This window comes from Triturus cristatus, chromosome 4_2 (assembly GCF_964204655.1).
Source record: "Triturus cristatus chromosome 4_2, aTriCri1.1, whole genome shotgun sequence".
Lineage (NCBI taxonomy): Eukaryota > Metazoa > Chordata > Amphibia > Caudata > Salamandridae > Triturus > Triturus cristatus.
The window spans coordinates 283,482,826-283,509,278 of NC_140586.1; the positions used below are offsets into that span (position 1 = coordinate 283,482,826).

Sequence of the window (26,453 nt, forward strand, 5' to 3'; positions counted from 1 at the left end):
AGGTGCAAGAAAAGTACTAAAAGGACAACTGAGAACTAGAGGAAGGTAGGCGAGACATAAGAAAGATACAACTGAAAGATGGAACAGTTAAGCAAGTAATAACAGGCAGCTGAGAGAGTGAGGAGACGAGTGTGAGAGGTGAGGGATGGCTCTGTTCAGAGAGGAGGAGAGGCAGATGGTGGAAGGACAGTCGAGAGAGTTATAAAGACAATGAATTATCAGAGAGCCAGCTCAAAGAGAAGGGAAGGCGGGTGTTAGAGAGGGGCGTGATGAAGAGGGACTTTAGAGCGACAGTGAGAGTAAGGGAGAGGTGAACAGGTCACAGATGAAAGAAGGGAGAACATTGAAGGAGTGCTGCTAAAGTGACAGAGTTTAATGGGAGACGGAGGGGTTATACAGTTTAGAGAACGACACAGTCGCAGGTTAGGAAAAACAGCAGAGGGAAGAAAGGTGGGGTGAGAAGAGATACGGAGGTGATATTGAGAGAGACAGATAAGAGACTAAGAGGTGAAAGAAAGGGTGGAAAAAGTAAAAAAAGACAGAACCAGGTGAGGGTGAGACATGAGATCTAAAATCATGAGGAAAAGACAGCTGGTAGAGGACGAGACAGGAGAGTTGAGAAAGAGTCCGCAACACGTGAGAAAGATATGTGAAATGAGAGGTACTAAAAAGTCAGACATTTGAAAAACAACAGCTGAGGGTAGATGACAGCAGGTCAAAGGCAGGGCTTTAAGTGGGCCGGGTCCTGCCAGTGCGCAGACCCGGCAGTTATAAAAAGCAGGTGCTGAGACGGGTCCCTGTTGGGCTCTCCGTGTTTGCTCTAACCATCAGGGTGGAAAACAAATCTTAACTCTGCAGCACTATCACTCTTCACAGCCTTTGATGCAACTTCAAAAGGACTCGTTATAATACTTTCAGAGTCTCGTAATTTCAGAAATAATATATACAACGAAGCCATAGTTGGTGCTTATTTACCTTATGCAACTAATGACCAGTGCCAAAGGCAAAAGTCCTGGCTTGTTGTAGGTTTAATGTTACTTGTATTATATGTCTGGGTGCAATGACAGAAGCAACAAAGTACCAGTCGGGTGGCACACTGTGCTAAGCACAAATATTTTAGCTTGGGTGTTTTTAAGCCACGCCCTTAATTATATCGACCACGCGCCTTTGAGAGACCCCGTAGTTTTTTCAGCCTACTTAAAGCCCTTGTCAAAGGTAATGGCGGAGGAAGGGAGCCGGTAGACATGTGAGGTCACTTCCGCGACCCCAGGCATTTTGGTGAATTGACATTCACGTTAAGCGGCCTGCCTCCAAAAGGAGCAGCGTGCGGCTACAGCCGGGCATAATAAACTGGGTGAGATGAGCATTCTACATGATCCCATCACTCTCACACCCAGCTGTCATTTCATCTTAGCATGGCACCATTTTCATTTTATATTATCTTTAAGATTCTTTGGTAGGACTTAAGTTCTCTGAAAACACGACGAGTCTCAAATAAAAAGGTGTCTGAGATTTCTGATCATCTCTGAGTGAAATTTGTCTATGAACGACCAATTTATAAAGTCTAGTTTGCAATATGCCAGGAAACAAAGCTAAGATTGTTATAGCTGTAGTAGATGTAGTTGTCATAGTAACACTTTCTGCATATACCTAGATTCTGGGGTAAACGTTATGCCAACAATTCCTTTTATCATACGGAAGGAATCATTCTTGTTCTCGTCAATTTGTACATGGCGTGCAGCTCAAGTTTCTGCCACCAGGTGGCGGCATTTCCCCATGTTCATTTGATTTACCCCTTACGAAAAGCAGAGTTTGTAATATGCCCTGCAGGCTTGTTTGTGGCAAACACTTTTTTTTCGCCTCTGGCAGGAAGTTTTCATTTTTACTGAAGACGAGCACAGGAGCTCACACAGAGGAGCTGGGAGCAGCATCCGCGCCGGAGTCCCTCCCTGAACAGCCAACACCGGCCACTGACAGCTCTGACCTGGGCACCCGCGAGCACCCCGTCCCGGAGGCACCATGGGGGCGTCATCATCCAGCCAGCTGGACGAAAGCAAGTGCGCCTACATCCGAGGTACCGGCACTTTCGGGGCGGGTGGTGGGAGAGGGGACTAGCCATAGTCTATGCAGTGCGTCAGCGCTGTTTGTAAATGCAAATAAAGTGCGTACCTTCTTAATCTTCTGCCACAGCTGTTTGTAGGGCGCAGCAGGTAGTTGCAGTGGCGCCAGGACCTGCCTTATCCTATACGTTACACCGTTTTCTTGAAATATCACTGTAACTGCATTTACTGCCGCTGGGCTTTGAATGCGGCTGGTTTCAACATTTCACAGCAGGGCTGCCCCACGGAAGAATACTCGTGTCTGAGCAGGAGAGATACTGCTGCACTTTAAGAGACAAGTGCTGGCACATTGCAGCGGGCAGCTGTGCTGTGACTACTACTAGCACGAGTCGAGTCCCACCCCACGGGTCGGGTCCGGTTCCTCGGGGTCGGGTCCCGCCGGCAGGGCTGTTATACTCGTGAGGAGACGGCATACGCACTACTCGGCAGGCCTGTTGCACTTTTGTTGCGAGGGCCCCGACACTTCTCAGTCACAGTAGCATACACACTCTCAACAGGACAGTGCCCACACGTCTGCTCAGTTTGTATGCCTCTTAAAGGGCAGTGCATGTGCTTCCCAGCAGAGCTGCTGTCCTACTATTGGGACAGTAGCAGCTGTTCCAGGTAAGGCTGCTGTGCTTTTAATGGGGCAGTTGCAGCTGTTCCTGGCAGAGCTGCTGTCCTTTTAATGGGACTGCAACGTCTCTTTCCGGCAGGCAATTGTTTAAATGGGCAGGTACTGTCTGGGACCGAGTACCGGCACTTTTTTATTTTGAGAGGGAAAATACCTGCACTTCAAGAAAAACGTAATACTTTTAATTGGAGAGTCCCGGCACTTCTCAAGAAAATGGTAATACTTTTAATTGGAGAGTACCGGCACTTCTCAAGAAAATCGTAATACTTTTAATTGGAGAGTACCAGCACTTCTCAGCAACATGCAGGTACTCTGTCACAGAGTACCAGCACTTCTATTCTGCCATTTCAAGCGCTGCCGGCAGGGCTGCTGTGCATTTAATGGGATAGTAGTGTTTCTTCCCAGCAGGGTTGCTATACTTTCAGTGGGACAGTAGCAGCTGTTCCTGACAGAGCTCCTGTCCTTTAAAGGGGTTGTAGTGTTGCTTCCCATAGGGCTGCTATACGTTTGATGGGACAGTACTGTCTCTTCTCAATAGGGCTGCTGTACATGTAATGTAACAAAGCAAGCAGGGGCAGCATGTGTATTATTCATTCATGGGACAGAACCAGCACTGCTCATCTGGTCAGGCTCTGTCCCTTAAATGTATTTAGCACCCACGCTGTTCATTTAATGGGACCATAGAGTGTCTCAGCGGGTCTGCCCTGGTTCTAATGGTACAGTACCAGCACTTCTCAGCAGGACTTTTATACTTTTAATGGGACAGTACCAGTATTCCTCAGCACTACTTCTGTCCTTGTAATGACATTTTAGTAGAATTTTTTTTTGGGGGTGATGGTACAGCACTTTTAATGGACCAGTACCAGCACTTCTCAGTAGGGCTACTATACTTTTTTTTAATGAGACAATGCAAGTAGGTCTCAGTGGGGCTACTGCGCGTTTAATGGGGCAGTACCAGCCCTTCTCAGCACAGCTTCTACCCTTTTAATGAAGCATTACTAGTAGGTCTCTGCTGTACATTTAATGGGACAGTAGCTGAACTTCTCAGCAGGTGATTCTACCCTTTAAACGAGACGGTACTAGTAGGTTCCAGCTTGGCTACTGCACTTTTAAATGGGACAGTACCAGCACTTCTCAGCGGGTGTGCTGTTCAGCACTTCTTGACAGGGCTGCCTTACAGTACCTGCACTTTACATTCCAAGAGGTAACAGCTGTCTAGCATGTTTGCTTTGTTCTGTTGCATCAGAGCAGAGCCTTTTGTTGTTGAGTGTCATCTGCCTGGTGTTTTGCCTGTAGAGGCTCCTCCGAGCAGTGCTTGAAATGGAAAAATATAAGTGCAGGTACCCTGTAACAGAGTACCTGCTTGTTTCTAAGAAGTGCCAGTCCACAGGGATGTGTCCAGTGGGAAGGCTAAACATTTGCAGTACTAACAAGACACGACGGCACATTTCCTCTTGCCTACACCGCACACCCCAAAAGTTGTTTGTGTTTTCAGGTGTGGTGCACCGGCCAAATGTGATTCTATATTGTTGTTTCTTGGGTATTTCGGAGTCGGAGCCACCCAGCACGTGCCTGTCCGCCCAGCCTGACCCAGATAAGCAGACACGCTGCCAAGGGTGTGGCTGCACACAGGTGCAGCTGACTAGACTGCTCCCCCGCCCACCGCTCGCGCCTGCAGCGGTATTTGAGCGCGCTAATATTTGAGCAGGTGGTATTTAAATATTCAGAGCTTGTTGGATTTCTGATTGCAGCATTCAGGGCCGGACGCGCCATTCTGCCACTCTGTCCTTTCCCTGGTGGGCGGCTGGCCCGGGACCGCTTTCAAAGCTGGGGCTGCCATGACCCAATCATGAAAGACCCCATGACCTTTCCTCCTGCAGGATGGCACGGATTTAAAAAAAAATCTTTTTTTTCCATGGCTGATACTGGATTCCAGTCAGGCCTGGCACCAGCACCCAGAACAGTACACAAAAGACAGAAAACAGAACATCTAAAACAAAACCACAAATTATATATTTTGTTGAATTTGCAAACAATACATATGTGACAATCACATTTTTCATTTTAACGGGAATGTTGGGCCTTTTTCAAATGAAGCTGCATTTCTAAAAGACGAAGCAATATGGTGGATTCTAACAAATCACTGTCTTTTTTGCTCTTCATGCACGCCCTCTTTCTGTCAGAACATATCAGTGCTCCTTCAGTTGGGGTTCTTCTGAGTCATCTATGCTCGGTTCTGTTTAGCTTTACTTGTGCTACTCCCACCAAACCAAATAAGAACACCAACTGCATTTTTAGTTTCCATTTCAAATTCCTTCGTTTACAGAGCATTGTAAATTATTCAGTTTTGCTTTATATTATATATTATATAAATAAATATATGTATTTACTTTTGAATTTCTCAGCAACTACTGAACGGATTTACACCATTTAAAAAAAAAAAAGGCACGAGTGTGAACCAAGGACTACCTCTTTGCCAAATTTGGTGTAATTCCGTTCAGCAGTTCGGGTTGTAGTGGGATTAAAGGTTCCTATGGAAAATTGCATGGGAGAAACATGTTTTGGGACCCCCCTTTTTTATCGGCCCCCGCTTGACGAATCACCCCGAGACTTTCAGGATAGGAGCGGACCGGAGCGCCCCACCCATTTTGAAAATTTCGCGAAGATTCGTCAACCGGCGCCAAAGTTATTCCAAATAGAATGTTGTGGATTTCCTATGGATAATAGGTCCTAACTATAACTACCTACTGGCGACCGCCAGTAGGTAATATATATGAGATTCTTTCTCAATCTGCTAATAATGTTTCCAAACAGTCGCAGGTCCCCTTGGTAAGCATTACTGACACACTGGGGTCTGGGTACCAAGGGATAATAAAAAACGCTGGTTTAGAGGAATTTTGGGTAATTAACTCGAGATTTGAGTTTCATTTTTGGTATTTGATGTAGCACGGATTTTGCTCCGAAGAGTTGGTTTATCTTACATTGACAGTACCAGACAGCACGTTGTATAGCTTTTAAAAAATGTACAATTGGATGCAAAGATCTCATTGAAACCCAGGGGAGAGGAGTTGGCCTAATGGCTAGGGCGCTCGACCTCGGAACTGGGTTCGAGTCTCGGTAATGACGCTAAACCTCCTGTGATTCTGGGCAAATCACTTGATCTCCCTGTGCCTAACAAAAAATGAATGTGTGTCCTCATGTAACGTAACTGGTGCTATGTAAAGTGCTCTGATACCTGATTGGATACGGGTCAAGTTCGCGCTATATAAAACTCTGCCCCACCCAAAAAAAAAACCAGGCCTTGAGGGTTCCTGAGTAAGCCATGGAACTGGTAGATGACATCTCCACCCTTTGATTAGCATATCTAAGGCAAAGGTTCTGGTATTATAAAATGCACTTTTGATCAAAGAGGAGTCCTGATAAACAGGTTCATACTTCTCCCCCCTCCCAGAGGGAGTCTCCTCTGTTTGTATGACAGACTTTCCATCTCTAAGTAGGTGTGTCCATATCTCCCTGTCTTTGCATCCCCTCCATATCGCCAGCCATTAGGGTTCGTTGTCCAAGTCAGGCCACTGGAATTATGCGATTGTGCGGCGACTTTCGCATAACTATAGATTTACCGCATTTGCCACATAATCCATCATCTGCTGCACAATCTGCAGAAGTTGTTTGTAGCTTAAATGGTTTAAAAGTTACTAAAAATACAGCAGCACTTGTTGCCACGCCGTGGAAGGCCCTTTTTAAAGCTGGACTGCTCACATTTTTTTTTGCTTGATACTATATTTAGGTGTTTCCTGATTTGTTACCTAATATACGTCATCCTCTGAATGTGATATATTGAAAGGTGTAAGGAGCAATGGTTCAATAAAAAGAATGTTAAAAGATAATCTATATTTGAGTGTTAAACTGGTACTAATGAGGTGCAGCACATACCCAGAAAGTACTACCAAGTTTAAAAAGGACAAAATAATGAAGTAATACTATTATGAAATGTGCTGCATTATGCCGCATACTTTGGCATTTCTTGTCCCATAATTTCCTCAACTCTGCTGCATAATGTGGTCCTCTTCTACCACACAATTCCAGTGCCCCTTGTCATAGTGTTCATGTGCACCTTCCCTGCTGTCCAAGTGTTGGTCTGCTCCTGTCCAGGTGTTTTTGTCCTGATTTACTTGTCACATTGTTTCTGTCCTCCTGTAAATGATTTCCATTTCCAGATCTTGTGTTCCCCTGTCCACAATCGCACGTCTTCCTGCCTCATTGTAAGAAATCTGTTTCCTGTTTCTGTTTTGTTTTTGTGTCTGCGCTTGTTTTTTGCAGTGCCTGCGAGCTCCATAAATGTGTGGCCCTCTTGTCTATAGTGGGGTTCATTGTTGCACTGCGTGTTGAATACTGTGTAACCAGTGCTGGAGAAGCAGCTGTGACCTGAGCTGGGTCCACTTTCTGGCTAGGAGAGCACGAGGCCCTGCCTCCCAGTATTTAACCCCAGCACTACCAGGCCCATCGTCTCCAGGTGATACACCATCTCTTTCTCCAGGTTCATCTCCAATAGCCTTGTCATGCCCTGGTTTGCCGAATCACCGTATTTAATGTTGATGGCACGCGTGCAAGAATACACTTGTAACCTTAGAGTCATTCTTCAAATCCTACACAGATAACATGCCCTTATGACTTTGAGAGTGACAGAGATCCCACAAGAAGGCACTCAACAACCGCGGGCAGAAGCACAGCAATCACACTGGATGTAATACATTCTGCCAGTAGTCCCCAGGTGGTTTCAAATGGCCTAAGGGTGCATGAACTTTGTTCTCCACAACCCAGGTCCACCATGAAATGCTTCCAAGTGGTGGTCATCTTCCAACATCAGGTGGTGTCTGTAGGTCGAAATCACCACCTCCCGTGAATCAAACTTCTTGGGTGTCGTGGCTGGCCTTTTGTACTTATTAAATTGAACTGCCTCTCCGCAGCACGGATGGTTCAGGCTGTTGTCGATGGCGTTTGGTAGGAGCGCAGACATCCACGTCAACCCTCTTTGTACATTGTCTAACTCCCAACTACATGCAAGATGTTCTCTAGATGTGTGTAAAGATGACCCGACTGCATCAAATCCCAAAGCTAGGCAATAAGTTGTGGTGAGCGTTCAAACGTTCACCCACTTGTAGTTCATGGGTAGTCCTAAAAGAACTGTCCCATTGAACCCACAGAGTAAGATTGCTGTGCTGCAGTCATAACTACCTTTAGAGACCTCCACAAAAACAGTTGGCTTGTGAACAATCTATTTGGTTCGAAGACCACATCTGTTTGTTGTAACAAACCTCAGACATGCGTGTTCACAAACACCCAACAGGTAGAGCTTAGCCATGGGTACAACCCCTATCGGGCACTGTAGCTGTTGCCTTGGGACACGACCCACTCGAGGGAGCTGGAAAGGTGTTCTCCGACATCTTTTCTTCTGTAGATACCATGACTATAGAATACTTCCCACCATACCGGCCCTCAAGCTGGCAACCACATCCAATGCGTCTTGTTTGATAAATCCCAGCATCTCGTACTGGGTACTCTGAATCCACTTTCCATGAATCGAGGGTCAAATATTGCTTGTGCTTTATACATTTTTTAACTGACGCACAGAAAACGGGTGGCCCTCCATAGCGCTTGGATATTATTTGTGTGATCTTGGTAGACACTGGTTACCTACGAGTGAAGTTAAAGCCCTACCTTGAGGGTGTTGCATTGGTTTCTTCGTATACATTTACAAAAAGCTTGTTAGGAGATGCATCGCTAGCCAATGCTTCAGATTAGATTCATCTTTCATAAGAGTTGAATTTGTTGGTCTTGAGCAAGTCCTCTAGATAGCCATCACCATATTTGGGTAGGTAAGGTTCCCTTAACCCAGTTGCCACTGCTTTCCTCGGGTATTCCCCAGTCCTTTCCCCTCTGTCTGCTACCATGTCCAGTCACCAAACATGCCTACTCCCTTTCCCAATTATATCCACTACTTGCCTCATATTAAATTCCATCCGCTCCTTCTGCCCGCCTTCTTTCTAGGTACATTTCTTCCATCCAATCATGGTTCAGGGGCTCATTGAGAAGCCAATCAGCAGCCCAGGAAGGATGTGTCTACTGGGCATGTGTGAAGCCTATGCTTCAGCACGTACAATGACGTGCGACACCCCCCAGATTGTCTGACTCTTGATCCCATTGCCATTAAGACCCCAGTTACCACATAAAGAATTATTGTTATATTTCTTCAATAATAGTCATGTTTAGCATAGATATTTGAATGTAAGGTATCTCCCAATTCCCAATATAGAGACTTGATGCTTAGAGTATCGAAGGAGCAGACTAAAGTGGGCTTATTTTTTTCCTTTTTTTGCAGCATAACCAACTCTTTTCTTTCTATTACCAGCTAGTCCCTCTGCTCTCTCGGTGCTATTGTATTTAGAAATAGAACTCTAATAAGCAGATATTGGGTATCTCTGGCTTGTGCCGGGGACTGACAATATTATATTTTATGTCTTTCTCCTCTCACGTCGTTGGCTCTCTTTCTTTGTATGGGCAATTCTTTTTCCACCTTGTGTCACTCGCTCTCTAATCTTTCTTCATAACCCTGCCGCCATTGCTCCAGATTCCTGCTTCCCTCTCTCCTGACTTCACTACCTTTTTGTTTGTTTGTTTCTCTTTGTTTCTCTCTCTCTCTCTGTGTGTGTGTGTGTACACACACACACATATATATATCTATCTATACATATATACACACACATATATATATACACATATAATGTGTAAATGTTTTTTTCTTGTACTACCCGGTAACCATGCACTGTGGTCTTCTGTTTCCATTGTTAAGCATAAGGCTAAATGGTTTGTAACTATCACCAAAATCCTTCCTGACATGGCAACATCTGACCATATGACACGGTTTCATTGTTCTGTGTTTTTGTATGTCATGTTTATTGTGGGTCAAGGGCTTACAATAAGGTGTTGTATTCAAACAGGAAATGTTTATTGGACATAGTAAGTGAAACAATGGACTGTGCTGCTTGGTTTGTCCGTAGAACGAAGACTAAAAAACAATCTATATAGCTAAGAATATAGAATGGGACAGTTCTGCACACGGGCAGCACTCCATAGTGGTAGTCCTATGAACACGGCCTTCTACGCATAGTGAGAGTTTCACAGTCCTTCAAGGACCGGCACCTGTGCATCTCTGTGCACTTGCAACTTACACCCATATAGTACTGGAAGGAGGCCTGGAAACCAGAGTGTGTGCGCCCAACTTCCCCTCCTTGTTGGGCTGGACCACTTCCCTGCCACAGTCAGGCATTGTTGAGAAGTGGAAGTCTGTGATTTATTTCAATAGCTCCAAGTCACTTTGAGGTGCTGGCTGTACAATTCTCATTTTATTCGAAAAACACTACAAACTGATTTAATTGAAGATATTTACAAAAAAATGGCTGAATGTCCCTCTACATCAATATGAAAATCTTCACAAATGTTCAGCCTCCTTGCAACAATGATCCGATGCAAATTTACCTTTGAAATACAAAACGCCTTCTGTTTCTAAACTCTCTGTCCACCACTGTGCTGTCCACGATGGTGTCGGGGACGCCTCGCATTAAGGAGTGTGCAACATTAAAGTTCTGCCTGTGTAGTTGTGCAAAGGTGAAAACGTTGTCATTTAAAAAAAAAAATTCTAATGCAAATCTAATGTATGGAAACCTATTCTTCACCTTTTAATAATTATGTTTACCTTTATTTGAACGGGTTGGTAGTATTTAAAAAAAAAAAAAAAGTTTTCTGAAGTTTGTAAAGTTCACCTTTGCACACTCCTGCTTTGCTTTGACTGGTCTTCTGTGACTGTCCTGCTAGCTTCAGTTCTAACACACGTCTGTCAGTCCTTCATTTCCTAACTGTTGTTAGACCGTCTTTATTGCCACGCACCACAGACCTGTCAGTGTCTCCAGCCTGAGCTCTTTACACCCGGCCTCTCTCTTTACATCTTATGCAGTTCAATCCTTTTGGTTGAATTTCTGTTGACATAATGACCTCCATGTTGGTCTTGTGAGTCACACCTTCATTTACATAGCTAACTATGTAACCCTTCCTGCACGAAGATGGCGTATTTCTTATTTATAGAAATCCTTCAGGTATTTGTCACCTACTTATCATTTTGCTAAGATCCTACCCCAGGCTGACCTTGTAGTACAGAGCACTGGCTTTATTATGTGGAAGTGGAGTATGTTTCTGGAGTGGTGGGTGCTACTTAACGAGGGTGGGGGGCTGGGGGGAGATGAAAAACAAATTAAAAAGAAATTGCTTACCTGCGGCTCTCTCCTCCGTCCTTCTTATGTTCTTCTGTCGAAGACGTGGGGAAGCAGGAAGCACCCAGGCTCCCCTAGCCAATCACAATGCTCATGTCAAAAGCATGACAGCAGCGTTGTGATTGGTCTGGGCACCGTGGTTCAGCGCTCAGACAGATACTGAGAGCCTGTGCAAGTTCTCCACTCAGGCTGTGCAATACCGCCAGGTGGAGAACATGCTAAGTGTGCATGACTGTTTGGCCGACCCAAGACGGCCGGCCAAACCGTCATGCGCACTTAAGAGAGTGCCCACCACTCCTCCCCCTGCTCTGGACAGCCCTGCCCACCCCGTACGTAGAACTGAGCCAGAATGGCAAAATACAATTATAATAACATTGTTATTATTGTTTTATTTTTCCTTATTGAACTGCTCAAAGAGCGTTGGGGAGATGCTCCCCCACCTTAGCAGAAGAGCCTCTGTATTTTCGTGCAGTACATCGGGGGCATGTTGTGCCACGGTACTGCAGTTGTAATATCGACCTACAAATATATTTTGACCATAATATCGACTTCAAAATACTGTCGTAGTGCAGTTAACAGCAGTAAATTAGCACGTATAGGAGAGTTAATATTAGTCAATCAACAATTACCTTGACAATATTTCAGAGTGAAAATCAGAGATACAAGACCTGAGATTGGTTTCCTCACCAAAACCTGGTTGAGTTCTACCACCACTGTACCAGCCATTGCGCTGGCCCTCTCTGACAACTATCACATGCTGAGACAAAGGAGAGGGCAGGACAGGAGGCGGAATAGCCATTATTTTTAAATACCCTGTTAAACTCACTCTCATAGATATTAAACATGCAGATTGGGCTGAGATATGTGTTTTTAAGCTTGAACTCTCCCCTCACGACTGCTAGTTGAGGCTCTTTACTGTATCGCCCTCCTGGGCCCAAAAAATAGTTTAGTCAGTTTCTCACTGAATATATTGCGACCCATGTTTAGGCATCCCAACAGTTTCTTTTAGTCGGAGATTTCAACTACCTCGGGAAAGATTTCCTAAATGTGGAGGTAGCACAGCATATTTCTGATCCAACAACGTTAGGTCTATATCAGAAAGTCAGCGGACCTACTCATGTTGCGGGGCTCACTCTAGATCTAATCTTTACGTATTCTGCACCCCTGACTTGCAAAGCCCCCCTACCTCTAATCTGGACTGACCATTCTCAAATCTGTTTCCAGATTCCCATGGCAAATGTGACTAAAAACACACAAAAAGCTTATAAAAATGTGGCGAAACCATGGTGAAAAGTCACCCCTGACTCGTATGCCACGGAGTCTGAGTTTAAGGTTACGCCTAAAGATTTAGACTTGGACAAAGTGCTATCAGACTATCATGTAGCCTTAAACTCCGTTTAGCTATGTCTGAAGGGTTTTTAGTGACTCAGGAATATAGGCGCTCTGCTATGTACACCTGCTACTTATAGTGATTGCACAAGTGGTTAGATGTACGGTGCTACCAGGTAAGGGGATATTCCCAAAAACCCCTAAGTGTGTGTAGGGAAGGACCCTACACAATTTAATATAGATACAAGTCCCGGGCACACGTGAACAAGGTATCTGTCAAATGACCAAATTAGATTTCTCAAAGAAATGTCAATGTTCTTCTCCAGTGTATTGATTCTTGTTTTTATTATTCAAACAAACAAATTAAAACCAGCCGACACGTGTTTCGCCACCAATGGGAGTAATGCTGCGACTTCCTCAGGGTTGGGAAAGATACAGACAGCACTATGAATGAAATGAAATCAGTAAAAAATTGTGTATGGGAAATAAAAAAGTATCTCAAATATGTCTCTTACACCTTAAAGTGGAAACCCTAAATGAACAGACAGTAAAACAAAACTATCAATTAGCAGTGGTAACTTACTTCTCAAGGAGAAAACTTCGAATAAAAAGGGCACACATCAACCAGTGACAACCAGGTGCAATATGTGACAATTTTTGTAATCACACCAATGTCACTTAAGAAAATCTTTTAATCTAGACGAAATTCACATTGTCACTTATTGCACCAGGTTGACACTGGTTGATGTGTGCTGTTTTTATTCGAAGTTTTCTCCTTGAGATGTAAGTTACCACTGCTAATTGATGGTTTTGTTTTACTGTCTGTTCATTTAAGGTTTCCACTTTAAGGTGTAAGTCACATATTTGAGATACTTGAATTTATTTCCCATACACAATTTTTTACTGATTTCATTTCATTCCTAGTGTTGTTTGTATCTTTCCCAGCCGGAGGAAGTCAAGGGATTACTCGGCTGGTTTTCATTTGTTCATTTGAATAATAAAAACAAGAATCAGGAGGAGGAGCCTAGCGCGCAACCAAGATGGCCGCGTAGGTGCGAGGCTCCCGAGGACCTCCCCAACCTCCTACGTTTATCCTGTCTTCATCCTGAATCGGTTGAGGGGACTGTGTCGGTGAACCTGAGCCGAGGTGGTACCCGTTTTCCGTTTTTGAATCGGACCCCGGGTGCCGGGGCGAGCATCGACTGAAGTTTGCGGCCTGCTTCTCTCCTGACCCCGGACTCGAGTTTGGGGGTGATCCAGTGGAGAAGTGAATAACAACGGCTGGACGAGCCTGGCGAGTCGCGTACCCCGCACTTTCACTTTCGCTTTTGAGTCCCCTTGCCGTCATCGCGAGTGGGATTACGGCGCTTCTTTGTGTGGTGGTGGCCTCGCTGGGGGACCCTGCCTGCCTGTCTGCGGGGACCCGCTCCGCCTTCCTGAGGTGCCCTCCGGGGCTCTCGGCCTTGATTGCTTGCTCTCCACTGCGTGACTACTGGGGGTGCGAGATACACGACGATGGCTACGAAGCAGGATGGAGATCGGCCGAAGGCCAAATCGACCCGGCGTGGCACCGCGCTTCAAGTCAATATTATGGATCGCTACACCCTCCCGAAGGGGTCTCCCGGCGGATCGCATAAGACCTCCGAGTGCCCCCCGGATGCCCCGGATCTGCCTACGGATCTGACTTTGCAGGACGTCATGGGCGCCATTGCTGAGATGAAGACCTCAGTGGGCCAACAATTCGACACCTTGGCGCACAAACTCGATGCGGTCCTCATCGATGTCAACCTTGTTAGAGCAGATCTATCTAAGACAAATGACCGGGTTGACTCTTTGGCTCATACCGCGTCGGGCTTCACGACTGAGGTAGCGGCCCTCCAGACGGAGGTGCGCCGGCTCCGGCAGGCAAGTGCGCTCACGGATCGGCGCCTGGAGGACTCCGAGAGCAGGGCCCGGAGGAATAACGTCCGCATTATCGGAGTGCCTGAGGGACGGGAGGATTCGGCGGCGGATCTCTTTGTGGAGGACCTGATTTCTACCCATCTCCAGCCTCGAGGACTGAGTAAATTCTTTGCGGTGGAGAGGGCCCATAGAGTTCCTGGCGGCAGACCGAAGGTCGGAGCTCCCCCGCGGCCTCTTATTGCCCGTATCTTCAACTTTCGGGACAGGGATGCGATTTTGCAAGCTTCCAGATTGCAAGGGCCGCTTAAGCTGGAGAACATGGAGGTGAACTTTTATCCTGATTTCACGCAGGCGGTCCAGAAGCAGAGACTGAGTTTCATGGGCGTCAAGCGGCGGCTTCGAGACATGAACTTAAAATACGCAATGCTTTTCCCGGCCAGGCTGCGTGTGGAGGCTGATGGTCGCACTCACTTTTTTGACCGTCCTGAGACGGCCGGGGACTGGTTGGACACTTTGTCTGGGGGACATGATCGGGATGGGATGGGGGCAGCGGGAGGAGAGTGCCCACCGGACCGGGTATGAGGTATTGACACTGGGGCTCATTCCTGATGATGCCACTTTTCGGCCAAGCTTAGGGTCTCTTGACTGTTGTGTCTAGTCCCCCCTCCATTGGAGGTTGTGCTGTGTCTCGAGGGGGTTCTCTTGCCTCCTCTCGGGGGTCTTTGTAGTTTAGTTTACACAGGGGCGACAGGCACACTGCAAGTTGGGGGGGCTGTTTGGGCTCATGCAGGGGTGCAGGGAGGGGGGAGTTTTGTTTGGGATGTTGGGTTGGGGTTGGGTATTGTTTATTTGTACCACAAGGCAGAAGTATTGTTGTGCTATCTCTAAAGTGCTCTCTGGGGGGAGGTTGATCGGTTTTGGCTATGATGGGGGGTAGGGGACTGAGCCTTTTGTCCTGGAATGTTAATGGACTGGGGGACAGGATAAAATGGGGGGTGGTCCTGCAGTTCTTAAAACGGATTTCACCCGATATAGTATTCCTGCAGGAAACACACCTCATTGGAAATTCCTTTCGTGCCATGAACAGACGGGGCTATCGCCTTGTAGCTCACTCGGGCTTCACATCTGGTTCGAGGGGTGTGGGCATTATGGTTAAAACCTCGCTCCCGCTGGAGGTTGATGAGGTGCTCCATGATGATAGGGGGCGATATACGGCTCTGGTGGGCAGACTGGAGGGTAAAGTGATTGTTTTGGTTTCTGTTTATGTCCCGCCAGGGTTGCAGACAACTACTTTCGCTGATTTGGGGCGCCTTCTTCTTGGCCTGCCGGAGGGGATTCTAGTGGTTGGGGGGGATTTTAACGCTGTAATTTCCGGAACTGAGGATCGTCACCCGCCCAGGGATCTCCCCCGCGCCCAAGCTTGGTTGTCTGGCCTCTTGTATACCCTGGGGCTGGTGGATTGTTGGCGGCTGAAACACCCTACGCAGATACAATACACCTTTCATTCCGGGGCTCATGGCAGTCTTTCGAGGCTTGATGATGTTCTGATGCCAGCAGCACAGGCGGGGAGGGTTGGGGAGGTGCGACATCTGGCTCGGGGTATTTCAGATCACTCCCCGCTCCTGTTGCATTTCGACATTGTCCTGAGGGGGGAGGGGAGGGTGGTCCCGATCAACCCCTGGTACCTGCGTGACCCCGCCATTCGCGCAGATTTGGTTAAATCCCTTGATCGATATTTTGAAGACAATGTGGGGTCTGTGTCGTCTGCTGTTTCCTTGTGGGAGGCGTTCAAGACGGTACTCCGGGGGGAGGCCCTATCCCTCATTTCCCATTCCCGGAGGCGCGAGCGGGAGGAGGTGACCCGCATCGAATCTGAGATAACTGAGTTGGAGGGTGATCTGGAGTGTGGGGTCACGGATGACAAACTGCATGCTCTCAGACTCAAACAGGCGGACTACAGGGCCCTGGTCACGGAGGCAGCCAGGGGCCTGAGTAGAGAGCAACAGGGGCGACTGTATGATGTGGGTGATAAGGCTGGTAAACTGATTGCGTGGCTGGATAAAAAGGAGAGAGCGAGTCGAGTTGTCCCGTCGATTGAGAGACTGGATGGTGTGTGTGTCACTGAGCCGGAGGAAATTGTTGATTGTTTCGCTGAGTATTTCCGTGGGGTGTATTCCCCGGTATCTTCCCGCTCGGAAGAGGATTCCCATGACCTGCTTAAAGACATCGCGCTGCCTTCCCTTTCGGAGGAGGATAAATTGTTGTTGGACGCGGCTCCGACATCTGAGGAGATTGCCCTCGCCATACGTTCGGTCGCCTCTGGCAAGGCCATGGGTCCCAATGGCCTTCCCATCGAATTGTACAAGTTACGACCGGATACGCTGGCTCCGCATCTCCGTGATATGTTCCTCGCGGCCCGGTTGGCGGGTTCCCTCCCGCTGGACCAGCGTCTTGCCACTATTGTGGTTCTTCATAAGGAGGGGAGGCCGCTGGATCGGGTCACGTCTTACAGGCCCATTTCGCTGTTGAATGCGGAGCCGAAAATTCTCGCCAAGGTGTTGGCTAATCGGCTGGTTGGCGTGGTGTGCGACCTGATCCATCAGGACCAGTCCGGCTTTATCCCTCATCGCAACACCGCGCTCAACCTGCGGCGTCTGCATGGGGTGCTCGCGAGGGTCCCATTCATACGAGAGCCAGCCATTTTGGCGTCCTTGGACGCCACTATGGCGTTCGACACGCTTGAGTGGCCATATATTTGGGCGACGCTGGCTAAGTTTGGGTTCGGCCCGGGATTCATTGGCTGGGTGAAATTGTTGTATTCCGGACCGCTGGCGCAGGTGGCCGTGAATGGTAGAGTATCGGCTCCTTTTGAACTGGGCAGGGGCACGCGGCAGGGTTGCCCGCTGTCGCCACTCCTCTTTGCGCTTGCCTTGGAGCCCCTGGCGGAGTGGCTGCGGTGGCACCCTTCGATTCGTGGTCTCCGCTGGACCCCCGAGTATGAGGATCGCGTATCCCTTTACGCGGACGATATTCTTTTGTACTTTGCTTCCCCGCGTGAATCACTGATTGTGTTAGTGGATGTGTTGCGTTCATTTTGCCGCAACTCCGGCTTAGTCATCAACTGGGCTAAATCCTGTGTGTATGTCCTCTCGGGGGAGGCTCCTATCCTTCCGCGGGGCTGTCCTATCCAGGTTGCCCCGCAGGGATTTAAGTACCTGGGTGTCTTCATTACCCTGGACGCTGCGGCCCGATACAAACAGAACTTACTCCCCCCCCCCCCCCCCCCCCCTCCAGCGCCTGAAGGAGGATGTGGCGCGTTGGAGGCGCTTGCCGCTCTCGCCGCTCGCCCGTGCGGCACTGTTTAAGATGATGTCGTTGCCATGTTTCTTATACGCTTTACAAAACACGATGGACGTCGTCCCGGCGCGCTACTTTTGGGAGGTGGAGGGACTGCAGCGCCACCTGTTTTGGGATGGGAGGCCGCGTATCGCCCTCGCGAAGCTGACGCTCCCGTGGTATGACAGGGGGGTTGCCCTCCCAGACATCAAACGGTATTACTGGGCCTCCCAGCTGGCTGCGATCAACCACGGCCTTTATGGGCCCGCCCTTAACCCGGCTTTTGAAATGGACAAATTGTTACTGCCGGGTGGCGACTATAACCGTGCGCTCTACTCTAGCTCGCTCGACGCCCGTCTGACGGGTCCGACGCGGGTCGCGGTACGGGTGTGGCACGCGGCAAATTTGGCGATGGGGTGGAAGGATCGGTTGACCCGGGCGACACCACTGTATGCATCCGAGCGATTGGGCTGCTTGTGGACCTCGAAAGGTTTTGAGAAGTGGGACACGATAGGCATCAGCAGGGTGGGCGACCTCTGGACGAGGGGGGGATTCAAAACGTTCGATGTGCTGCAGACGGAATTCCAGTTGCAGGACAGGGAGTACTTCCGGTATGTACAGGTTCGTCACGCGCTGTGTTCTGTATTCCTGGATGTGGCGTCCATCCAGGAGTGCTCCCCTCTGGAAGATAGAGTGCTAGATGGGCATGTACCGGATGGCACTATCTCATTGGTTTATAAAAAGCTCTTCAACGATCGCTCGGGACTGCTGACTGGCCTTCGTGAGGCATGGGTTGCCGATGGATTGGAGCTGGATGACGAGGACTGGGTGTCTGCGGTGGCCTCCCCGAAAGAGGTGGCCATACCGGCCCGCCTTCGTTTCGTCCAGCTCAAAATACTCCACAGGGTCTATGTTACGGGGCCGGGTCTGATGCGTATGGGATATGCCGTGGATGGGCTGTGTAAGCGTGGGTGTGGTTTGTTGGGGACCTTCTTCCATACTTTGTGGGAATGCCCGGAGGTGGTGCGATTCTGGCGTGGTGTACATGCGGTGTTGCAGGCGGTCACGCATGTGACGCTGTTTCCCGAGGCTAGGAGATGTCTGCTAAATGTGTGGGAGCCGACTGATTACACGGTGCCGCAGACGTGGTGGGTGACTCTGGGATATATGGTGGACAAGCGTGACATAGCACAATTGTGGGGCTCCCAGAGGTCACCAACGGTCTCGGTGTGGAAGGACAACATGGATTGGTGTATGTTTTGGGAGAAGGTAGTGTATGTGGCGAGAGGTAAGCCTGGGAAGTGGGTGAAAGTGTGGGGCCCCTGGAACTCCTATCGTGGCGGGATTTGTACCCCGCCGCTGACGCCTGATTTGGCAGTGGCCCAGTCTCCCTAGTCTGCTTGTTACCTTGGCTCTGGGTATCGCGCTCACTTGGTTTCTGTCCCGGCCCGTCCCCCCCCCCCCCCTCCCCCTATTTCTGTGGATCGGTAGGGTCCTCCCCAGGGGAGCTCATAATGCTGCTTTGACTTTTGCTGCCTTGTGGATTTGTTTGTAGTTTTTCATAAAAAATGGAACCGCCAATTGGGGGGTCCGGACGGTGTGGCCGCCAACGCTTCATTTGACTTCTGGGACCTTTATTACTTGCCGCTTGTGTTTAATAATTGTGTTTTATGCTCCCACTGTTTGCTAGCGGCCGGCCTGAAGGTTGTAGACCCATTTTTGTATATCTTCTGCACTCTGTAATAAAGGTTTAAAAAAAAAAAAAAAAAAAACAAGAATCAATACACTGGAGAAGAACATTGACATTTCTTTGAGAAATCTAATTTGATCATTTGACTGATACTTTGTTCACGTGTGCCCAGAACTTGTATCTATACAAGCCTTAAACTCAATGTTTGACAAGATCGCCCCTCTCAGATCCTGTCCCATATTTAAACCCGTTGCCCATGCACCTTGGTATACAACAGAATTGAGACTGAGAAGGCCTTGTGCAAAAAATTAGAATGACGGTGGTTCCGGCCTAATAATCATCTTGGCAAGGAGGCCTATAGTTCATCTTTAACGATGTACCACTGTAATATCAAAAAAGCCCGGAAGGTCCATATTTTCCACCAAATCAGTCAGGCTGGTAACTCTTCCAAAGAGTTATTCAATGTACTTAATACTTTTATAACCCCCTCATGCTTGTTCTCAATTAATGCATGCGTCACAAGCACTATGTGTCTCTCTTGCTAATCACTTTGAAGATAAAAGGAAAGTGATTTACCAGAATTTTCCTTGCCTAGCTGAACAGGCGCGTGGGGAGCTTAATTCCAGCCTACTTCCTTCCAATTATGCTTCTAATTTAAGAAGTTTCATTTACTTTCACCCAAGTTAATTCAGAAAGCGCTTCCATCAGCTAATCCAGGATCTCCTCTAGATAGTGGTCTCCCTAGGATCTCTGCTCTCCTGTCCAATCAGCTTGCCCCGGTCATATGCTCCTTATTTAATATATCCATCAACTCCGTGAAAATCCCCTCCGCTTGGAAAGTGGCTCAGGTCATACCGATTCAAAAGAGAGCCATTATGACACTCACTAATCTTACCAACTGTCGACCTATTTCACTGCTTCCTCTACTGGGCAAGCTGCTGAAAGGACAAATAAACTAACAACTTCTGGATAACCTATAGGTCAATAAACTTCTGGACACGTCACAATCTGGGTTTAGACCTTTTCACAGTACAGAGACTACCTTAATGGCGGTCCCTCACCACATAAGATGCTCTCTTGATGAGAATATTCCATCCTTACTTGTGCTGTTGGACTCGTCTGCAGCATTTGATACTGTGTTCCATCCTAGGCTGCTTCAAAGGTTGCTGGAGATTGGAATCCATGGCACAGCATTACAATGGTTCAGTGATTTTTTTTAACAAATAGAATTTAAACTATCACTGTGGGTTCCTACAAATCGTTTACCGTAATGAGGACAAGGGGGTGCTTCAAGGCTCTTGTCTCGGCCCCACACGTTTTAACAAATATGTTGCCCCCCTTGCCGAGACTGTCAAAGCTTTTGGATTTGAAACTTCAGCCTACACTGATGATACTCAGCTACTAATCTCCTTTGATGAAGATCTGGACAAAGCGAAAGAACGCTTCTCTACCGGGATCAAAGCAATTGCTGCCGGGCTGACGAAAAACTGTCTCCAATTGAATGCAGGCAAAACAGAGATTATGCTGTTTGGCAAGTCCCAACAGCTTTTGACCCCCAATTGGTGGCCTTTTGAACTAGGCACAGCTCCAATTCATAGGTTGGTAGTCAAGAACTTGGGCATCCGCCTTGACCAATCCCTCACAATGAAAGGTTCTGACTACCACAGGCACTTGTTTTTATATGGCACGCCTTTTGAGGAGAGCTTTTTCCCTCCTCACTTTTTCTGTGAGAATCTGGTGCAAGCCTTGGTTATTAGCCGTTTGGATTACTGTAACGCTTTATTGGCTCCTACAAACGAGACGTTATTATCTAAACTGCACGTTGTTCAGAACACCGCATAACGTCTCATTTGCTATCTTCCTTCCGGGACTGATTCCTTTACCCATCTATGTTCACTACATTGGTTGCCCGTCGGAAACAAAATTATTTTTAACATTTGCTGTTGGACACATAATTCCTTGATAGGGAAAGGTCCAAGCTACCTATCTTCGAAGCTTACATATTACCGACCAGTCAGACTTTTAAGATCTTGTGACAAAGCTCTGCTTACTGTCCCATGGGTCAGAAAGTCCCATTCAGGGGGCAGGTCTTACCTAGCCCTTCTGTACTGGAATGAGTTACCGCCTCATAGTCAAAAGGGTACTGATCATTATAAATTCAGAAAACTACGAGACAGAGCTGTTTTTGGCTTCGCTGTTTTGTCTTTGTCTGTGGTCTGCGCCGTGCTGAGATATCCCTCCAGGGGTGATGTGTGCACATTATAAATTATATTAACATAACATTAGCTGGGCAGGTGAAACAGAATCTGTCACTGTGATGCATCTGTACAAGAGTAATCATAAGCTGACATTTGTGGACCATGCATGAAAACAAATACTTTTTTTGGCAAAAAAAAAATTTTGAAAATCTTTTTCTTTGAGTGTGTTAACCCAATAAAGAACTGACTTGAGGGGATGTACAACTGTCAATATTTTATTTTTTGCCAATGAGCACTTTCTGCTTTAGCTGTTATTTAATTGGTCAAGTGGAGGTATTTTAAAAAGATGTTTTTTCCGAATGTTGTTGTTGGTATCTCTGTTTTATAGTTTGGGGTGGTTGGTGTTCTACTACAGTATCAAATTTTAAATATTGCCCAGCCAAAATTTAGTATTCAGAATATCGACCACCGCAATATCATAATGGTAAATATTTCTAGGTACATTTAATTTATATTTTACTTTCTTGATTCAACTTATTTATCTTGAATGTATATGAATCTTCAAGATACCTAGATTTGGAGTTAAGTACAGTGAATCCAAAGTTACCTATATTTATGTACTTTCATGATATTGTATCAGTCGGTGTTTTGTATTAAATATTTTGGCCTGAAAATAGTTTGTCACTCTGTATTGTGAGATAATCTGAGTTATCTCTAGTACATCATTATTGTGGTTGTTTTTCATGTGGTCACTGTGGCAACAATCGTCAAAGCCATTAGTAGCTCGGGACTATTTTCATTGATCAGAAGTGTCTCTCACAACAACAAAAAAGGTTGGCTCCGGACAGTATGTATCATACATGCTTCCGGTGGCGGCTCCTCCTCTAAGGCGGAGGAGCATCGACCCACTGTGATACGATACAGCAGTGAAATAAAGGACACATAAAATGATAATAACTTGATGTTAATATAATTGTATGTTCAGCGTTGTGATTGGCTTAAGGGAGCCAATCCCAATGCAACATTGCAGTGTTGTGATTGGCTATGGGGAGCCTGGTGCTTCCTCATTCCTGTTCTGGCCGGAAGAGACAACGAGAGACGTGGAGGAGAGATGTGACAAGCACCCTCCACCCCCGATCGGTGCCGGCCGCCTCTGCATGCTTCACACTCGTTTCTGATCATCACAGGAGTGAAAATGAACATTCAATAAGGAGAGTTGCGATGCCAGTACCACGAGAAGTGTGGTGCGCTCCAAGTGGTAAAATGTTTTGTAGATGAGTCGGGAGCACTGTCTCATAAAAGCGTACAAAAGTATTACTGATTTTGGCGCTTCAATTTGTCAATAGTACATTGTGGTACTTTTAATGTAAACTAGTTGGTTTTGCGTATCGGTCCAGTCTTTGTGGACAGTTTTCCTGTGAGGTGTTTCACAGACATTACTGACCATTTTCAGACCAAATGCTTACCTTTATTGTGCTATACTGTGCAGTCTACCCTTGCAAGCATGTTTTACGTGGGTGTGTCTTGCATACGACATACTCACACACCTTGCATACATAATTTTTAATGTGGGCGCAAATGTGGGTGTATCCGCTAAATGTGGTGCACACCCACAGAGGCTTTCATTACAAGGGGCCCTTTAATGATTATCTCTGTGCAAACAAACATCCGATTGCAGTTTTCAGTGTTACAATGTTTATCGCACCTGGTATTTACGATAAAAATTGCACCCCTCGTTAAATTTCAGCAGATTAAACCTGTTTAAATTTAAAGAGGGAAAAATTCCAGTTTAATACTGGAGGGTGCACGTTGGTACAATATGCCCCACAATTTGCATGTTATGCCTCATTTTGAAAGCAGTGTGTCAACAAAAGGGAGGAGAGAAAGGGGAGGGCTATTTTTATTGAGGTCCTGCACATAGGCCCTAAGCTATGACAACAAAGAAAGATGTGCAGTTCCTACAAAGTGGAAGGTCTGGGGGAGAAGGGTTATCCAAAACCAGACTCTCACCAATGGAATGTGAGTGCACAAGGGATGGGGGTCCCTTAAGGGTGGAACTAAAACCCTCACACACCCAGCAAGCTAGGTGTCATGCTTCATCATCTGGGTTTGCTCCTCGTCGGGTCGGCGGTGCAATACCCGACGGGCACCCATAAAGGGGCTCTTTACCGGAGATCTTTTGTTCCCTGCCGTTTGGTGCGTGCGTGTGAGGGCCCGTGCGTGTAGATGTGTGTGAGTGAGTAAAAAAGGTTGGTTAGTCTGAAATACGACTTTATTGACTCAGTAAACCACCTTGTTAAAAAGGTTGAGTGGCGTTAAAGCTAAAGTGCTCACAAAGGGAGGAGTGGCTAGCTGCGCTCTACTCTTCTGGTCAACATGTTTCGCGCCCAATGGGTCAGGAGGATCCCTTGGCGCTTCGTCAGGACCGGTGATACAATGGTGATATGTGCAAGAACTATCTACAGTGTGGTGTACTAAGGTGGGTGTAAATTGACTACCCACCCACTACTGGTTCCCTTATTTGTCTGTATTCTGATATCAAGGGGGTAACCTAATCCTAATATAAAAACCTCATCATCTGGTACATGGCGCGTCATCAAGGGGAGAAACACATTCGTTTCAGTTTGTAGTCCCCCTGGAGGTCTGTTAACCTGCCCACGTCGCCGAAACCGGAAGGCACACATTGGAATGAGCTATAGTTATCGCACCACATATATCAGTGTCCGATTTTACCTGGTGAGATAATTATCGGGCCAAAGTAGTCATTCTTCAATAATCACAGTGATTTGAAAAAGCACTTTACTCAGCAACGAATCTGTGCAAAAATAGACGTGAAATGAGTTAAGTTTATCCACAAATGAAGGTTTTTTTTATGTATGCAAGAAACGGTAAAGCTATGTGAAAATGATTATTAATCAGGAGTATGTTCTAAAGTTAAACTGATTATTAAATCCGGCAATTTTACTAACTCAAAGTGTTCTAGGGCCGGGAAATTGAGTCAAGTCTCCAAACTAAGTGAAAATTATACACTTTTCCAGGTAATGCATGCAATGTGTTCATTGTGCTTGATTTCCACTGAAGTGTGCGTTAGCACAAAGTTGTCATTTGTGACCAAACCATCAATAGGGTTTATTTTCTATGTCAGTTAAAATGTTCCTTAGACCTTTGTGAACTGGAACTCAAAAATGTAGTATATTTTCTCCCACATCTCAGAATCTCCGTGATATTGCCTGTGACCTTAAATTGACATTGCATTGTCATTGCTTACACTTGCAGTACTGTCTCCTCCCACTGTTTTAGGAGCCCTAAATTAGCAAGTCCACCTCTTTTGAAAGACTGTTTTACATTCGCCTTAGGATAGTGGCAGGGTGGGACCCGCATACTTCTTAGATAAGTTTGAATGTTCCAGTACTCTTCTTTAGTAGTGCATATCAGTGTCTCTCAGACTGTGTTTTCGAATTTTTCCACATTTCCCATTTCTTCTACTTTTCACCTAAAAAAATACAATTTAGTAAGAGAGGGTGTTTATCATGTGGCTTATAAGAATCGGCACAATGGATATTTTCTGAGTCGAAGATTCTCCAAAAAGCACTTGCGAAGACATGGGGCCTACACAAACAAGCTGCTTACACCACTAACCTCACTTATTGTCATCCTTCGAGCAGTCGCCAACACAGGTCGTAGTTCAGACTGGTGTCGCAAGAGGAACCCTTCCAGGCTCAAGATACTCAGGAAATGCGGACTTCCCCTCCTCCATCAGCCTCTCATAGAGCAGGTGCCAGTTTCGTTTATGCCATCTTGAAGAATGGGCACAGTGCCCATTTCCGGAACCAGCTTTGCTGGTAACCAACTATGACTATACATGTGGTGTTTCACAAGTCTTTTAATCTGCCACCATCTCGTCCCCTCAGTTGTTTTCTTGCTGTTGTATACAAGTGCACAGTGCAGGTTTGACTGATAAGTACTTCTCTTTTACAGATAGGGTTTCAAACTAGAGTGGGGGGGGGGGTTTGTTTTTTTTGGGTGGTTTTATGTCACTCAAACCTAGAACGCTGTGCATGCGGACCAGACCATGCTAAACCCCTCTCCCCAGACTCACAGGATGTTGAGTTAAGGTAATGGTGTGTTAAGTATCTACACAGGCTATGTTGCACACCCATAGTGCTTCATAAAATGGGACTGATGGCGGACTCTAACTGCGCGAGGTGTGCTGATCCAAATGCCTCCTTTATACATTTAGCCTGGACATGCCCCAGGATTGCGGCGTTCTGGCATGACATATGGGCCCAGAGCGAGGGTTGGACACCAGCAAGTTGCTCGTCTACCTCCATATCGGAGCAACTATTGTGCTCTGTTCTCATCCCCGTCAGCCGGGACTAGGTCGTGAGGGGTCTATCCTCATCCCAGTACCAGTCCCTAAATTAATCATCCCCTACCGTTTCTAGCAACTAGTGCTAAACGGTAGTGCACTTACCTCACACTTTCTAATTGGTCCTGACGAAGTGCCATTGACCCCTTCTGGGGCAGCTGGGGCACGAAACACGTTGACCACATCCACGCTTGACTAGCCCTCACGGAACATTACTCATAAATAGGGCTTCTACATAATTTTAATAAGGCTGGAGCTACCTCAGCAATAAAAACTTGAATTAAGTAGGACGGCTCTATACCTTTTTTATATACCTAACTCCTTGTGCACTACCCAGCCCTCACACCCACACGCACCCATACGGCTTCTTCAAAAGATCCCCAATAAAGAGCCCCGGTTTCGGGAGCCCGTCAGGCATTGCAGCGCCGGCCTGACGAGGGGCAAATGCCCAAATGATGAAGCATGACATCCCTTGGGGTGTGTGAGGGCATTTTGAAGAAAGACCTGTTCTTCCCCCTTTTTTTCCCTCTCCCTAGTCAGTAACTCCTAGGAACTGCTCATTCTCTGTATAT

The 26,453-nt window shown here is 46.8% G+C and overlaps 1 protein-coding gene across 1 annotated transcript in view; it reads left to right on the top strand.

Annotated features, from left to right (window-relative positions):
* Positions 1 to 1,872: 1,872 nt before the first annotated feature.
* Positions 1,873 to 26,453, top strand: part of NIBAN1 (niban apoptosis regulator 1) — a 388,096-nt gene continuing 363,515 nt past the window's right edge. Inside the window, exon 1 of the mRNA XM_085601526.1 lies at positions 1,873 to 2,074. Coding sequence (XP_085457652.1) covers positions 2,020 to 2,074 — 55 coding nt within the window. The 5' untranslated portion in view covers positions 1,873 to 2,019. The remainder of the gene's footprint in view (positions 2,075 to 26,453) is intronic.